This window comes from Nothobranchius furzeri, chromosome 17 (genome assembly GCF_043380555.1).
Source record: "Nothobranchius furzeri strain GRZ-AD chromosome 17, NfurGRZ-RIMD1, whole genome shotgun sequence".
Taxonomy (NCBI): Eukaryota; Metazoa; Chordata; class Actinopteri; order Cyprinodontiformes; family Nothobranchiidae; genus Nothobranchius; species Nothobranchius furzeri.
Genome location: NC_091757.1, coordinates 46427216 through 46445016, shown reverse-complemented (window position 1 = coordinate 46445016; position 17801 = coordinate 46427216). Strand labels below are relative to the sequence as shown.

At 38.6% G+C, this 17801-nt stretch overlaps 3 protein-coding genes across 3 annotated transcripts; 1 reads left to right on the top strand and 2 right to left on the bottom strand.

Annotated features, from left to right (window-relative positions):
* Window positions 1-2874: 2874 nt before the first annotated feature.
* On the bottom strand, window positions 2875-4813 carry c17h2orf68 (chromosome 17 C2orf68 homolog). The gene is made up of 4 exons (XM_015973091.3): window positions 4572-4813; window positions 4064-4179; window positions 3678-3823; window positions 2875-3592 (listed from the first exon to the last, which is right to left on the bottom strand). The coding sequence occupies exons 1-4, from the start codon at window positions 4679-4681 to the stop codon at window positions 3470-3472; spliced, it is 495 nt and encodes a 164-aa protein (XP_015828577.1). The 5' UTR covers window positions 4682-4813; the 3' UTR covers window positions 2875-3469.
* A 175-nt stretch (window positions 4814-4988) lies between these two features.
* On the top strand, window positions 4989-13076 carry usp39 (ubiquitin specific peptidase 39). The gene is made up of 13 exons (XM_015973059.3): window positions 4989-5178; window positions 5452-5530; window positions 5624-5718; window positions 5878-6014; window positions 8688-8840; window positions 8926-9151; window positions 9238-9312; window positions 9488-9555; window positions 10719-10907; window positions 11059-11201; window positions 11651-11786; window positions 12160-12246; window positions 12826-13076. The coding sequence occupies exons 1-13, from the start codon at window positions 5118-5120 to the stop codon at window positions 12874-12876; spliced, it is 1500 nt and encodes a 499-aa protein (XP_015828545.1). The 5' UTR covers window positions 4989-5117; the 3' UTR covers window positions 12877-13076.
* A 544-nt stretch (window positions 13077-13620) lies between these two features.
* On the bottom strand, window positions 13621-16541 carry sftpbb (surfactant protein Bb). The gene is made up of 11 exons (XM_015973071.3): window positions 16366-16541; window positions 16115-16167; window positions 15940-16014; window positions 15598-15720; window positions 15390-15521; window positions 15243-15323; window positions 14973-15156; window positions 14744-14886; window positions 14546-14626; window positions 14284-14394; window positions 13621-14212 (listed from the first exon to the last, which is right to left on the bottom strand). The coding sequence occupies exons 1-11, from the start codon at window positions 16418-16420 to the stop codon at window positions 14174-14176; spliced, it is 1077 nt and encodes a 358-aa protein (XP_015828557.3). The 5' UTR covers window positions 16421-16541; the 3' UTR covers window positions 13621-14173.
* Between the last annotated feature and the right edge of the window lie 1260 nt (window positions 16542-17801).

Sequence of the window (17801 nt, the reverse complement as noted above, 5' to 3'; positions counted from 1 at the left end):
AAGATCAGCCACCGCTACGACATGCAGCACCACTGATAAAAGCTGCTGGTTGGAACCTTCTACTGGTCTGTATATCCAGAGCCAGGCATGCAATGACAACTGTTCAGCTTTTTGCAATATGCACGACATCCTTTCACTCAGATGAAATTAGACATTCCCCACCAATCAGAAAGCTCTGATCTGTTCTTAGCTCTCAGCTGAGACAAAACCACGAACATGATCAGTCCAAAGGCCTCACGCTGTATTCTCACACCCAGTGACAATGAGAAGGGCAGGAGGATTTTTTGCAAGGATTAGATGACAGCTGATGCAACATGTGCAGGAGCTTGCACCAACGCCCCTGTTAGGTTTTTTATTTTGCAGGAAACTGGAAGAAATCTTTTACATTTAAAAACGTTTGTATTAAAACAAATGAATCAAATGTGCTCCAGATGGTTCATGTCATGTAAAGCGAAGCTTTAAGTTCGTGGCTCATTTGTTCGTTACAAAGAACACAAGATTTGGTCGGATTTGAATGTTGATTACAAAGGAGAAGCTGATTACGTGTGTACTTTTGTAACCTGCTTTTGTTTGGTCCAGCGTTATGCAACCAGGTTTTCATTGGTTTTGTGATTCTTAATTCATTCTTTGCACATTGCTAATCTAAATTCAGTTTGTGACTCACTCTGAACACCAAACCCTTGGCTCTGAGGATTTGTCTTTTGGCTGCAAGATATTCGTACACAAAATGTCCTTATTGCAAAGTCCTTTTGGAACAGCAGACCGTCCAAATTGCCTTTGAACACATTTATTTGCAATCAAAAGAAGAAAGAGGAAAGAACAACAAGAGAAACATGTGCAAATGATTTAGGAAGCAGAGAAAAAAAAATTACAAAAAAGGGGATGAGGAAAAATATTGTGTAGATTGTCGATCTGCTGAACAATTACCTCCTAAGGGTTTTGGTGAATGTCGAGACAGGTCGTCCCACGAAGAACAGATTGTACAAGATGGTTGTGTAAGTATTCATTTCCTTCCTGGAACTGCACTGTACAGTAGACTCAAAATTATCGTCAATTCTCAAGAAATTCCTTTTCTCGCTCTTTCAGACAGGTGCTAGCCTGCAGGTAATAAGTCACAGATTCCCGTCTTTGAACAGTCATACGTGGGCTACCGTTTGGAACATTCTCAGTCAATTAAGAAGTTGTGAAACTGGAAAGAAGTCATGAATGTGTCTTATGCTCTTGTAACATCAGACACGTGCTGAACGAGGGATGAAGAATGAGCAGAAGGGTGTGATGGGGGGAGTGTGTCTGCTGCACCAATAGCTTTGCAGAGCTCATGTCTCCATGGAAAACTTTACACAACACAGCGCAGACTTGGCCAACCACGTGGAAGGAGGAGGAAGCTTACATACTTTCAAGCATTAATGAAAACAATAAGTCTCCTGCATTGGTCTGAATCAACAGTTTGTTGAGTTGAAAGTAAAAATCAACTTTGTGGTTGTCCACGACTTGTCGGTGGTGGAACTCAAGACTTTACCTTTACCTTACCTTACTTATTCAAATAAATGGGTTTGCTTTTATAGGAGCTGATGTTTCTGTCTGCATAGATGATCAACAATGAGAACAATTCGTTTTAACAAGAGATGCCTTCGAAGAGTCAAAGTGCTTCACGAATCCGGGAAATTTGACCTTAGGCAACTTTTACACACAACATACCAAACCCGTTTGTGCTTGTTCAGTTTGTTCTTTGTCAGAAAACGAGAAAATTAATAAAACACTCCTCATTGGTAACATAAGCACAACATAAAAATTTTATTAAAATCACACAAAAGTACTGAATATGGCACGAACAACATTTTCTCACCAAAATTACATTTTTGATTTTCTATAGTATCTTTTGTTTAAATTCTCTGAATTTGACCTGCTCACCAAATGCCATCCTGTCTTGTGTCACAATAACTTATCTTATCTCAAGTGGAACACAATAATACCTTCTCTCCCTTTTACAGATAGTTTAACAAACTTTTGTTCACTTCTAACAGGAGGAAGGAGAAATGAGTAGAGATGGAGACGTGGTGTCAAGTGAGAAAATGTGTTATATTCATCTTTTTTCAAATGAAATTTTACATCTAAACGAAAACTTTGGATTGTTTAAAACATTATTTATAACATAGGAAATGCATGCTAACTGCAACCACAGTGAGAAAACTAGAGATATGAGAAAAAATGTCCAGGAACGTCAAAAGAAAAAAAAAAAAGTTAACTGGAAAGTTTACCAGATACTGCCACCTGCTGAGAAGGTGAGAACAAACATTTCTGTCTGGTTTTAAAGTCCAGAAGTAACAATTAGACCAGAGGACGTTTGCCTGCAGCTCTGACGCTGCGAGTTGTTCACAACGGCTCTAAAAAAACTTTGGCTAAAAATTATATTAAAATGTAAAGAAATAATAAAGCAGGTTTAAGCTTTTCTGATTTGGACTGAATTTCAGCAACAGAATGATAAGGTACCTGTCATTTTTTAAAGATGGTTTTCCATAAATATTAATATCTCATTAAAAACATAATCATTCTCTTTTTGCAAGTTTTGTTTTTCTTTTAAATCAAAAACCCAACAGGAAAAAGTTTTTTTAAAAAAAAAAGTAAAAATGGTAATTACAAAAGGATCTCAATGTTCTGACATTTTTCTTAGTATTCTTGTTATTTTAAGAATTCTGAGAAAACCCAACTTTTTTCCCATTGGCTCTAATCCTCGCCCGTAGGCATTTCTCAAAAGATTTTCTAAATGTCCTGTAACAGTTGTGGCTCTGAACAAGTGTTTTGGACTGAAGGAGAAAAATGGCTCTTTGGATTGTAAAAGTTGCAGATGCTTGATCTAAACAGAACTGGACAACAAAAAGAATGACTTTTTTTATATGTAAAACCTTGTTCTCAAATCCATTACAGTATCAAAAATAATGTTCTTTTAACAACTCAAAATAAATAAATACAAAACTACAAAACACAGATAACTAAACACCTACTTAGAAAACTATCTTATTTAATAAACAGGACATTGCTGAGAGACTTGACACTTCACTGACAAAACTATCAAAAATGATAACACTTTCCACATAAACTAGATCGCTGTAAATAAAGAAAACATTCAGAGCTCGATGACAAAGAACTCCTTCTGAATTTAACTTCTAGAAACAATGATTTAACTTATAATGTTCTGTAAACCTGCGTGAAATGTCTTTCTGGTATTGTAAACTAGAATTTGACAATCCAAGATTGAAAGGGTAAATGTAAACCTGACAGAACAATAAATGCCATTTTGTTTCCCTCAAACATGAAATATGGCTTGTAGGTCATTTCTGCCACCAGTCACTGTGCATACATGCAAAGTTCTCATCAAGGACCAACAACACACAAAGTGCTGACGCTTTAAAAGGAGCTGACATTGATCTTCTCTCACTTGTCCTCAAATTGTTTTAACGGAGAACATTTGTCACTGGTTGTCTCGTCTTTTTTCAATTTCCTTTTTAATCCGAATCACTAGAGCTGCCCTCATGGCTGCATCCAGGGTGTTCTTCTCTGCGACGCGCTCTACCACCTTCTCAGGTTTATCCTCCTTCAGAAGAAAAGAACAGGGGTCATTCAAACCAAAACAAAGAATTAAAAAGGCTTAACATCCATATAAATTAATGTGCTCTGACCTTGTGCACAAGAAAGGATGTAACAGTGCCAGAATCCTCCTGATAGTCAAGCCAGAAGAGTTCAGTCCCAAGGGTTTCAGTCTCTGAGCTTGACCCAGTTTCATTTCCTTCTTCAGCATCAGCACCGGTACCTGGCTCAGATCCACCTGGAAAAGAACATACATGCACTATCATGCCTTCGGGGCAGGAATTCCCAGTCTTGGTTCTTGTGATCTGATCCCTGATCCCATCAGTTGATCAAACTCAGCTAGAGCTCGGTACCCATTTACATCAGGCATCTTGAAGTGTGAAGCATTGGAAAACACTTGGGGCGGTGGATATTAGGGATCAGCATTTGAAAACATAGTTCAACAGAATGATCCTGGGGAGAATTACACAAATCTTACGTCTTTGTCGAGGATTGTAGACTTGGATGTCAGGTCGACGAGGTCTTTTTGGGGTTGCAGTGTGTCTTTGCTTCTTTAGCTTTTTGGCTTGCTTCACTTCCTTGTCATAATCATCTCTGAAAAAAGACAAGTGACAGTTTGATCATACAAATTTCAGTTACACGACTTTAGGTTTAGTTGTTTCCATACTTCCAGTCATTTGATCATAAACTTAAAAGTGTAATGCTGTATGTATTTTGCAATTCAAAACAAAGTAAATAGTTATTTAAAACAATAAGTTTCATGCATATTCTGCTAAAACCTGCAATAATTTGGCTAGGCCTGCAAACTTATAAATTGTTTTTAGCGGCTAAACGCGTTTATGTCATCAGCTACGACCTTTTCAGCATCCCCAAATCAACGTAACGTTTGATTAAAAGAATATCGCCTTTGAGGTTTTAGGCTGATATTAACCTAGTGTCTCATTTTCAACTAGCATTAACAGAGAGAAATTGAGGAAATTACCTACCTAGCAATCTGGTTCCTGCGGATATGGTGCAAGAAGCCATGGCTCATATCCAAACGCCCACCTGGTTTGTATTTTAGCTCATGCCCTCCATCATCTCTTAAAATATCCATGTCATTAAATGGTTGTAAAGCAATAAATTACCAATTGGTTAAATCATTATAAGAGGTCCTAATCAGACCTCAGACAAAAGCTAAATAGCACCTAGCTAGCTGTAAATAGTTGTCCAATAAATCACTTCCGGAGTTAACGCTGCAGGAACGATCACATTTAACATCTTAAATTAAAAAGTACAATAACAATTCAAGTATTTGTGTACAAATAAAACAAACACATGTTGTAAATTAACAGTTTCCTGCGCTAAAAAAAAACAAAGTTAAATTTCTGGTAGAATATTTTTCTTAACACCGGAATAGGTTTTGTTTTTTTTGTTCAGCGTACAACCACCGCGAGTTTCGACGTGGTCAGTCACCATTCATCTAAAAAATCTTCTAAATAAGTTAGTTTATTCCTATGTTGTTTTGATACCAGGCTCGCAGGATAACAGATATGATTTCCCTAAAACGAGAGAGGGAAATTGAGCTGGACGACGATGATAACGAAGACGGAGGTAAGTATGTTTATCTCTAACGTCAGTGTAACGTTAGCCGGATGCTAAGAAGCTAACTAAAAGAATTTGATTTTATGCACAACTTTGTACAGTCACTTCCTGAATGGTCATTAGACATCCTCAGTAACTAATGCATAGAATAACACTTTGCTTAATTAAAAAACATTCTGTAACAGCACAGCTATCGTGTTAGCATGTTTAGCCTATTAGCTTGTACATTGTTATGTAGCATTTTAGTTTGTCTTGTTAGTTACAATTATCATATTTTTGCAGTTGTAATCAAAAGGGGCCGAGGACATGCAGTAGAAGACAGAAGAAGTCGCCACTGCCCTTACCTTGACACCATAAACAGGCAAGAAAGAGAAACATATCAGCAACTGATATTAGCATTGCTTGCTAATTAGCACATTTGACAACCATTAACCTGTCTATGCTAATTTCCCAGGAGTGTGCTTGATTTTGATTTTGAAAAGCTCTGCTCCATCTCGCTCTCCCACATTAATGTTTATGCTTGCCTCATCTGTGGGAAATATTTTCAAGGTAGGTAAAGCTATCCAACCTTCAATCCTACATGATTAAACATGCTCGTGCACTTTGATAGCCTGGCAAGCCACACTAAATAAAACTTTGCAAAGCAAGAATTTGGTCTAGTTCACTAGGCTAGTACTTTGACACACTGGTGTTGTTTTTTTCTTGCAGGCAGAGGTCAGAAGTCTCATGCATACACTCACAGTGTCCAGTTTAGCCATCATGTGTTCCTCAACCTGCACACACTCAAGTTTTACTGTCTGCCAGATAACTATGAGATCATTGACTCGTCATTAGAAGACATCACGGTGAGTCATAGTATTGTTTTGTTGATCTTATTATGCCACAAGTGTCTATGGTTACAAAGCCTAAACATTTCCTGTTTAACAGAGACTGCAAACTGGAGAAAAGTTTTAAAAGTTTTAAGCATGTAGATGTAGATTCTCAGTCATCCAGGACATTTCAGTGCTAAGACTCTTGGGATGTTCCAAAAAGGGTACTTCACGATTCGATTCAATTTCGATTATTGGAGCTTCGATGCTTCGATTCTTCGATTATAATGATTTTTGGTTCGATTCGATTACTGGAGCCACGATTCTTCGATTATTGACATTTTTAATGTTTTTTCATACAAGATTGTCTTCTATTTTATCTACATTTGTAAATAAATAACCTATCAATTAATTCAGTTCCTCTACAACTGCTCTCTGTAAGTAAATACATTTTTTTAACATTTAACTATTTTTCAAAGACAAATTCTTATTTTATGACTGTATGACGTGTAAATATTTGCACTTTGACAAACTTAACTTTGGTCAGGGAAAGCTTTACTTACACTAGTGTCTCCTCCATTGTTGGGAAACACTGAAAACAGGCAAGCCCTGGATTTAATGAGGTAATTAATTCAAGTAAACAAGATTTTTACTTCCACTGAATTTATTTAATGGAAACTTAATGAGTCTGGCATATGATAACATTACAAAAAAAGCTGCCATACAGATCAAAAGTGCATTCCTCAAAATAAAATAATTCAGCTTATTCAGTCTGGAATATAGGTAACAGAAAAAAACCTGCTATATTTGAAGGTAATATGTTGCATTTTTTCTGAACAAAAGTGCATAATTCAACTGAACCTGTATTCAGCTTGGAGCTTCAGTACTGTGAGGCGAACACAACAAAATAGAGCAGAGTGACACTCATACTCATCTTAATCTTAGCTGTCTTCCCATACTCCCTCCCCTCCTTCTTGTCCCCTACATCCTCCAGTTGTGTGAGATGGGTAAATGTCAACATTGTGCTACTTTGACCCTCACTCATCTCTCGAGTTTGAAGAACGTGGCTCACCAACTTCCACCCGTTCTTGTCCGGCGCGAGAACAAAATGCGCCGTTACAGTAACGAAGGATTTGGTGGCAACCGATGTCCATGCATCGCATGTGAGCGCTATCCCGGTTGCCTTCTTCATGGACTCCAGCTTTGGTTTCCTCGTAGAGGTGGGGGACTTCCTTTTCTGCGAAGTGTTTTCGGTGAGGAAGTTTCTAGCGCGGCTCCATGGTGCGCACCACTAACTGAAACCCCCTGTTGTTTACTACTGAATATGGGCGTAGATCCGTCGCGATAAAAGTAGCTATTGCTTTTGTAATGCTCCTCGCCTTCTCTGAGCTCTTCGGTAGTTTGGAGACAGTCTCCAGGATGGAGAAAGAGGTCAAAGAGGTAGTGCCACTCACTAAACAGTCCGGGCGGCGCGTGCGTTAAGGCTCCGGTTACGTGTTTTTATTTTTTTTTAGTACCGGCGTTGCAATAAAACTTTGATGTTATGTTTTTTTAAGCATTGACGTTCATTAATCGATGTCGAAACAACATGTTTAGCTGTTAGATGCATCGCCACATCGATTAATTGCACCCCCCCTATAAGATTCTAATGGAAAGTAACTACCTGGAGATGTCTGAAGATGTTTCAAATTTTCATCTGACTCAGATGAGTGTTGGAGATCATTTTAACTAATGTGCTCAAAATTCAGTTGGAGACTAACCTTTTAACTCAAATCAAATTCAAATTTTATTTGTCACATAAATTCATACACAGTACGAAATGCTGTGAAATGCCTTACACAACTGCTCGTGACCTAAGAGTTGAAAATAAAATAACTGTACACCACGGATTAGAATGAAGGGTAAATTTAACTGGGAAAGAGTAAGGTAAAATATATCTGAATTAAAGTTGAATAATAGAATAGCTTTACAACAAAATACACAATACAATACAAATTAGAATAAAAGGTACATTTAGCTGGGAAAGAATAAGATAAAATATATATAAGTTGAAGTTGAGAATAAAGTTACTGTACAACAAAATACACAGTATGTAAATGTATAAGAATGTATGAAGAAATAAAAATATCTATACAATAACAGTAGCTGAGCAAGTATTAAATGGAAATGAAAATAATATATATAATGTCCAGAGTTGTGCAAACCACACCGTAGTGACTTTTGCAGTGCAACTATGCTTAAGCAAAGTCCAGACTGTCCAGTGTGTGTGAGAACCATTTGTGTGGGCACTTACTATGTGGTGGTGTGATTTAAAGACCGTATCGCCTGCGGGAAGAAACTCCTCTTCAGCCTCACTGTGTTGGTCTTCAGGGAGCGGAATCGCTTCCCTGACCTCAACAGAGAGAACAGTCTGTTGTTGGGATGGCTGAGGTCCTTCACGATCTTCCTGGCCTTGGTCCAGCACCGCCTGCTGTAGATTGAGTGCAGGTCAGGGAGCTCGGAGCATGGTGCGCTCAGCTGATCGTGCTGTTCCCGAACCAGGTTATGATGTTCCCCGTCAGGATGCTCTCTATGGTGCTCGAGTAAAAGTTCCTGAGCACCCTGGGGGGCAGTCGGAAGTCTCTCAAGCGTCTGAGGTAGTAGAGACGCTGTCGGGCCTTTTTCACCAGAACTCTGTTTTCATCACTTTTTAATCTGATTCCTCTCCAGTATGTGCTGAAGCCAACTTTCACCAAGCAGCACATTGCTGGACTGGACAAGCAGGGCAAACTGTACAGAGCCTACGATGGTACAACTTACCTGCCGGGCATTGTGGGACTAAACAACATCAAAGCCAATGATTATGCCAATGTGGTGTTACAGGTATAAATGTTTTCCTGTAAAGAGATATTTGTGACTTTGGTATAAGCCATGACATTTTTTTTTCATATTTACTTCATATTTCTAGGCTTTTTCCAATGTGCCTCCTTTGCGAAACTACTTCCTGGAGGAGGAGAACTACAGAGAAATCCGCAGACCACCGGGAGACATCATGTTTCTTCTGGTCCAGAGGTTTGGTGAGCTGATGCGCAAACTTTGGAACCCGAGAAACTTTAAGGCCCATGTGTCTCCTCATGAGATGCTGCAGGCTGTGGTCCTGTGCAGCAAGAAGACCTTTCAAATTACCAAACAAGGTAGTTTTCCCATTGGCCAGTGCCAGACAAAAACAGTTTAACATCCACTGATGCTTTAATGTGATATATCATTTTGTTTACTGTAGGTGATGCTGTGGACTTCATGACATGGTTCTTGAACGCTCTGCATGGTGCTCTTGGGGGAACAAAGAAGAAACCATGTAAGTTGAAGAAAAGTCAAGAGTTATTGCACTTGTCACCTCCTGATGCATTAAAACTATATTATAAAAGTGTCTCAGATTAAATTTGTTTTCCTTAGAATAAAATGAATGTTTCAGTTAAGTTTTTACTTAATTATAATACAAATGTTATTTTTTTTAAACGTTCACCTTATAGCTATAATCACAAAAGCATTTCAAGGATCCATGAGGATTTTCTCCAAGAAACTTCCTCACCCAGATTTGGTGAGTTTTTTTCCGTTTTGCTCTTGATGTGAAATCAACAATTGACACATTTTATGAATAAATGCTAAGCCCAAAACATTTTTTTGCCTTTTTAAATAAATAAAAAAAAATGTTTTCCTTAATTTTTAGATTTTGATGTAAATCTTTGCTGCACTCCTTTAGATTTATATAACATGTTTGTGTTCAAATATACTGCAAGACACAGATACAACTTAATGTTTTATTTTGGTTTCATATTATGTTAATCTAAAAATTAAATTCGTATTCATAAACTCTTGTTTGGTGTTAACTCAAAAAAATGTCACCATATAAAGTCGCATCTTTTCTGTGTAATCTCAGGGTGTCAAGTTTTGCCTTAATTTGTGTAGAATCCCCACTTGAAAGGGAAGGATGAGTCTTTACAGCGCATCCCTTTTTATAGTCCTGATTGAAATACCGCCATACACAGTTCTGCCATGCTTACTTAATGTGAATTTAAGCAAATCATAAACATTCCTTTCCTATTTACCTTCCTTCTTTTATTTCACTTTAAATGATACAATTGATACAACGTCTTTTTTTCTACAAAACACAGTAAATAATTAGCTATGAAATGATGCAAATGTAGTCATTTCCTTATTTTTCTTTACTACATTTAAATGACTCGCACTTGTATAGCGCCTCTCAGAGTAAGGACTCCAAAGCGCTTCACACTACAGTGTATCATTCATCCATTCACACACACATTCACACACACTGATGGTGATGAGCTACGATGTAGCCACAGCTGCCCTGGGACGCAGTGACAGAGGCGAGGCAGCTGAGTACAGGCGCCACCGGTCCCTCCGACCACCACCAGCAGGCAAGGTGGGTTAAGTGTCTTGCCCAAGGACACAACAGCAGAGTTCTCTGTCCGGAGCCGGGATCGAACCTGCAACCCTCCAATTACTGGACAACCTGCTCAACCTGTTGAGCTACTGCTGCCCTTTCATTTAAAATTTGAAGAAAAAACCCCCATTAATTTTAGTCCAGGTTCATGAGTCTTTTGGCTGCAGAGGTTAGGTCAGTTTAAAACAAATTTATAATATTTGAAAAAGACAAAATCCTGATCTTGTAATAACAAAACAAAATAGATTTACTGATTTACAGTAAAATTGAGCTGTTCTCTTTTTAAAACTATACAGCTACCAGAAGAAAAAGAGGCATTACTCCTTACGGAGGAGTACCAGGAGCAGATGTCTGAGTCCACCTTCCTGTTTCTGACCCTTGACCTCCCAACAGCTCCTCTGTACAAGGATGAGAAGGAACAACTTATCATCCCACAGGTCCCTCTATTTAACATCCTGGGCAAGTTCAGTGGCACCACAGAAAAGGTACTAACCCCTTTACTGACTGATGCTGAATTAATAACATAAAGGAAGACCAGCCTGTAAATTCTTCAACTCAAGTATTGAAGTGCATTAATGTTATTCAACAGGAAATAAAATGGAACTAATGCACATGTGCATGTGATGCTGTTTGCAGGAATACAAAACCTACAAAGAGAATTTCCTCAAAAGATTCCAGTTGACCAAACTGCCACCGTACCTCATCTTTTGCATCAAAAGATTCACCAAGAACAATTTCTTTGTGGAAAAAAATCCAACAATTGTCAATTTCCCGATCACGTAAGTTGTTTTTGTTTACTCAGACTAGGGCAGTAAATCGAACACTTATCGTTATCGAAATTTCTAACTCTAACCGATATCATTGTTTCCATGTCAGTAAATTTGGTAATAAAGATGGAAAGATGTGTGTAGGTTGGAGACAATCAAGTCCTTTTAAGAAGCTGAACCACCTTGAATCACATGACAACATGACTCAAAGTAATACACGTAACAGCCCCATCTAGTGGACAACTTCTGGTTTTGTGCATACATGTAGTTATGGTCCATTTATAGTTATCAAGGCTAACTTCTCAATGTGCCGTGATATGGATTTTAGGCCACATCGCCCATCCCTAACTCAGACTTTTGCTTAAACACATTTATAAAGTTCAGCTTACATCTGCTGTTTATTATTTTAGGCTAAACTACACGTTTAAATGTATTTTGAACTTTGCTGTTTGCTTCAACAGGAACGTGGACCTTTCTGAGTATCTGACAGAAGAAGCTCAAGCTACAGAGAAGAATACGACTTATGACCTTGTTGCAAATGTGGTGCATGATGGGAAACCCACAGAGGGATCATACAGGATACATGTCCTGCATCATGTAAGCTACAGCTGACCAGTTTTTCATGTGCACTGGGATCAACGTAGCATCTGTGTCCTGTTCTCTGAGTCACAGTAGATTTCAGAATGATAAATGACCCGCACTTGTATAGCGCCTCTCAGATTAAGGACTCCAAAGCTCTTTACAGTGTATCATTCATCCATTCACACACACATTCACACACTGATGGTGATGAGCTACGATTTAGCCACAGCTGCCCTGGGGCGCACTGACCGAGGCGAGGCTGCCACAGGGCCACAAAGTAATGAAAGAATGTGGCCTGAGTTTCTGATGAGTTTTCTGTCTGTAACAAAAGCTTTCAGTTGTGTTTTAGTGATCTACGGCAGAATAACTGAATGCTTTGTTTGACCAGGGGACAGGGAAGTGGTACGAGATGCAGGACCTGCAGGTCATCGACATTCTTCCCCAGATGATCACGCTGTCAGAGGCTTACATCCAAGTAAGTCTACCCTATAAGTCTTAGTATTTACCTGCGAGTTCGAAGAATTTACTTTTTTCCTTTAATGAAAACATTTGACTACAATCTGAAGAATCTGCTGTTTGTTTACTTCCTGAATTTAATTAGTTAAAGGCTTAACAAAGTATTGGGATTTTCAAAACAAAAGCCTCATTGTTGGCTCTAAATTCTAAATGTATGGCATCAGACAGTTGTTTTAACTAACTATAGTTTTGTTTTTTACAAAGGAAAACAACACAAATCTTCTCTTTCTCAGCTTTGCTTAAAGGTTTTGTCAAATTCTGAGAAAAGAGCATAATGGAAATAATTGACAATGACATTGTAGACTGAGTGCAATCATCACAAACTTTACACAGAATATAATTAAAATAAAATAAAGCTTCAAACCACATAACTGACTATCCAACCTGTTACTGAGGAAAAATAATCTAGTTATTGATTAAAACCATCTACTCAGTTGCTTCTAGTGTGTACGTACTTCCTAAAAAGCTGTTATTTGGTATTATAATTTAAAAAGGATTTTCTTAGTGTTTTTTTTAATTGTTGCCCTTTTCTTGCCAGATTTGGAAGAGACAGGAGAGCAGTGACACAAACAGCCACACGGCGGAGTAAGTGCTGCAATGTATTTCCCATCCTGGGTGGCGTTTCGTTTCATCACAACTCTGGAAATCAACTCAAATCTTTAAATGATCTGAAGTGCAACAGAACTTTGTTTAAAGCGACACAAAGCCTTGAAATGCAGAAGTTCTTTTTTTGTGGTTTTATCTTTTCACCTTGTGGAGTTTTCTAAATAAACCACCTTGAGGACAAAAGTCTTTGTAAATGAAAGCTTAACAACACAACCTTTAAATTAGGTTTTATTTGTATTTGATCTTCTTCACCAGCTGCCGGAAGAGCAGCAGCACAATCAGAGAGGAAGCATCACTAAAGCCGGGCATACACTGTGCGACTTTTTCACTTTTTTGAGCCAATTTTCCACTCGTGTGAGAATCCACAAGATCGGGGCGAGTTTTGCGCCGAGCATCGTGTAGTGTACGGGGGGTTACGAGAGGCGATTAACACCATGTGACCAGCTACCGATCAGCAATCGTGAGCTCGCACGGACTTCTGGCGTGTTTAATATTTTGCTCGTCCCTCGTGAGGGTATCGCACTGTTGAAGCGGCGCTGCGAGCAGCTGCGACACAAAATGGATCAGAACCGCTCACGGCGCATGTGCAATCCTGCATCAATGCCGCTCGCCCGCTATTTCCCTAATAACACACGTACGTTTTTGTTTCTACACGTTTTTTTTACTCACAAATATTGTCAAGAAAGCATGTTTGTCGTGTTCATGTCAAATTAAACTGATCACAAAACACAGATTTACTTTCTTTATTTCGTTTTCCTCATCCAACCCCCACAAATCCCTCCTGCAACACTCCTGAAGGACAACAGGCAAAACAAGTCAAAAAAGTCTGACGTGTTGAGTAAAAACTGCTATTTTTAACATATTTTTAGGTCCGACGTGTTGCTACCAGACGAACAGTGTGAGCAGCAGTCAGACCGCATCCGAGAACTGGGTCGTACAGTGTGAGCACATGACTCGTGAGATCTGCCCTGCGAGGAAGTCGTACAGTTTTAGCTGAAGCTGAGTGCTACGAGTGAAAAAGTCGCACCGTGTACGCCCGGCTTAACACTGCTCAAGAATTACCGTACAGGAGCGGTTTCAGACTGAATCTCATGCAAATGGATATTTAGGATACTTGATTCACTGGATTAGTATGAGAGATGGGGGATTTCCCCACTCAACATAAAAAGGTGATCAGTGCATTACATTTAAAAGACAAAAGGTGATCAGTGCATTACACTTGCAGAAATCAGATCATTGTGTTGTCACGCAAAGCTGCGGCGAGCCTGGTACGGTTGGTTCTATTTCTTCCACACGTATTTCTTACAGAAGACCTGATTCTATAAAAAAAAAAGTGAAATTAGAAATAAAGATGCCCAGTTCTTCTACATTCACTAGAAATCCTACTTACACCACACTTCTGAGCTGTTTCAAGATTTTTGCACCAGTAGCTTGGTCCCCATGTGCAGGGGTTCTTCCCCAGAGGCTCTGGTTTCTTTGATGATGAGCACAGATTAGCTCTCTGTGGGACAGGAGACACAAAAGATCTGAGAACATAACTGACTATAAAGTTCAAAGCGTTCCTGATTGCACAGAATAGATGTCTTCATATTTTTTAATAATAAAAAAGAAGAAGAGGCATAATTAATGAGTGATCTTTAATTTCTTCTTACCTCACAAACGTGTGGAACATCCATTTGGTTTCCCAAAACCCTCTGCAGCTGTAGCCCATAGATTCTGGTGAAATCCTCGCACTGAAAAGTTTTTATAAGTAAAAACAAGCTTTAAAACTGATATAACATATATATATCTTGAGTTGCTTAAAGTATAAAAACGTTTTGGAAATCAGTGTTAGGAGCTGGGTGTCCAACCTTGGGGATGGCGTTCGGGTGCTGGATGCACACAGACTGAAGGAAAGCTGACGTCTGAGGTTTGGTGGCGTTGAGCCCGAGGTAAAGGCGGCTCAGTACGGCCAGAGTTTGACATGAGTCACAGTCGGAGGATGGGCGCACATCTGGGAAAGCAGCTGGTTATTAACACGGCAACAAGGATGCATGACAATTGGCTGTGATGGAAACGAAAAGTCTAAAATTAACTAACCAGGAACAGACTGCATCTCAAACAAACACAAGTGTAAAAGAGTACAGATGGTGTGGGGAGCAGCAGAAGACAGAAGGAACTCTACGATCTCTGCGCCGTATTTGTTGACAAAATCATCACATTGGTCCTTGTAACTTTTAGGTATCAGATCACAGACTTCTCCCATCAGCTTCATTAAAGTCTCCTGCAGGACGAGAAGAAGACGGAGACTTTCACAGGAAGTGGACAGCTGTGTTTGATGTCGGTGTAAAACTATCTGGAGAAAGTCACCTCAGTCATGTTTTTAGGCAACAGTTCCTCAAGTTTCTTGATGACGAGCAAACACAAGGGGCAGACTGGGTTCAAAACCCCCTAGAAAGAAGAAGACGTGTCACAGGTGGTTCATGAGTGGTTCCACTGCTGCCTTCTCAGACTTACTTGAGCTTTTGAAGCAGTGCTAAGTTCAGAAGTGGATTTTTCAGTGTTTGAGAGCTGATGGGAAAGTTTCAGAAGTTCCTTCTCCTTGTTGGGAATGCAAAGTCCGAACACCTCACAGGTCTCTTCTGGTTTCTACAAAAATACACGCGTCAGCTCAGCAAGACATTTTTCTTAATTGTACAAGTAAAAATGATAATATCCTTCATACCTGTTGGACGGGCGACTGCCGCAGGATTTTTGGTAGGTAGGCTTTAACCTGTAACTCACACCCTGACACCTGATCTCTGGGAAGGTGTTGGCACAAAGCGTATAAGCTTTTAAAAACAGTCACCTGTGAATGCGAAGTAGTTAGTCGCCTTTTTGAATGATGGGGATGCAATCATGTCTATTTTTACTTTGATAGAAAATGAAAAATCAATTAAAAAACAACTTATTTTGCATGAAAGTGATATTTAGTTTGATTTGACATGCTCATTCAACATGGTAGATCGAAACAAAAACAAACCTCAAATGTAGTTTGAAAGAATTTTGAGAAGTGAAAATAACAAACCTTTGTGTCACTGCTGGAGATCATGTTGGCTGACAGCTGGATGATCTGGCTGCATTCTGGACAAACATCCAGAATCTGATGAGGAGAAGCCACAATGAGACTGCTAATATGTAATTTTCTTTACAATGGTATGAAAATTGAGTCAGATGTTTTCAAATGAACATGGAAGGCTAACCAGAGGCTCCTGTCTGACGGAAGACAAAGGATCAGCAACAAATCTGGAGTGTCCTTCAGTGAAAACACCCACAAGGAAAAAGGGCAAGGACCAACATTAAATTCCTCTGAGCATAAATATGTTTATATATGTATTATTATTATAACTGATTACTGACAGATGCGTTTCAAAGGCACTGATCAGAGAAGGGTAAATAATGGCGCCTGCTCAGTTGTCAGGGCGAGGAGGACATAATCATTCGTTCCTCTTACCGGACAGTAGAGAGGCTGTCAGGACCACCAACACTAACCCCGACGTTGCAGACATGACCGGAGGACAGCAGGACGGACGGAGACGGGATCAGATGTTTTCTTCTTCTGTCAAAACCAACATCTGCGTTGCTGTTGGAGCGCTACCGGAACTGAGAAATGCGCATGCGCAAGACAAAACCCTCAAAATCTTTATAAAATATATTTGTAGAAAATCGGTCCATATTCTAGTTCAAATGTAAGCACGTATTATGTTTTAGTGGCATTAAACAAACAAACAGGAGGTTCATATATTCTCTGTCTAATCATTGCATCATCTGAATAGAATGAAACATGCGCTTTTGTTTATCTGTGGAGGAAAAGTTACCAGATACTAACAAACAATTTACACTCTGGTGTCAAACAAAATATTTGTAGAAAAAAAAGGATTATTATCATTTAACCCTCTCAAACCTCAGTGCATGTTTGTCCCTGCAGTCACCACTAGATGGCAGCAGAGAAAATTAAATGTAAGAAATCATACTCCGCTTTTCTGCATTTAAACATTAATTATTACTTTAAATAAAGTAAAGAGCTTAATTGAAAAATACATCATAAATAAATACATACAAATATAAAATCCTAAATACAAAACTAGAGAACGAATAATTAATTGCAATCCACTACAAGTAGGCCTAGAACACACTTGTTTTAATTGGATTCTGCTATAGTTTTGTTAAAACCAAACAGGAAGCAGAATTGTCATTTAGGTTTCAGAAATCAGGTTTTTTTGTGGTCTAATGGCTAAATTATTTACAAATGTGATAAGTTGAATCAATCAATCAATCAATCAAATCAATCAAAGATACTTTATTAACCCCAGAGGGAAATTAGAGTTTCAGTACACACAATTCAGAGATCAGACATACATGGGCAAGCCACATGACAATAATTGAAATAAAATAGGCTACATGAGAGAAATACTGAACAATTATCATAAAAATGTATACTTTCTAACAAGAAACAGTGAAACATAAATAAACATGCAAAAAATGACAGATTTCTTTAACAAAGGTTTGTGGATTATAGCCATGTTGGTCTGTAAGGACATTACATAATACCTTTAAGTACATGAAGCATAGATAAAGATGAGGACATTTTGTTTGCTTTTCAGTGTTTTTTAAACCTGCGTCATGAAAAAAATGGAAGTGAAGAACATTAAAAAACCTAAATGATTTTAGATGAAAAAGACTAAAGTCTCACTGAAAAAGTTTACAGAAGAACAAAACAACATGCAGGATTCTATTTTTGGTTCTTTTTTTAAACACAGATTAGGTTTTTCTTTACCTTGCTGACGTTTCGTTTGCGGCTGCAAAAGGTAAAGAAAAGCCTTATCTATGTTTAAAAAAAGAACCAAAAATGCAATTTGAAGACAAACACAGCAAGAACGTACAAAACAC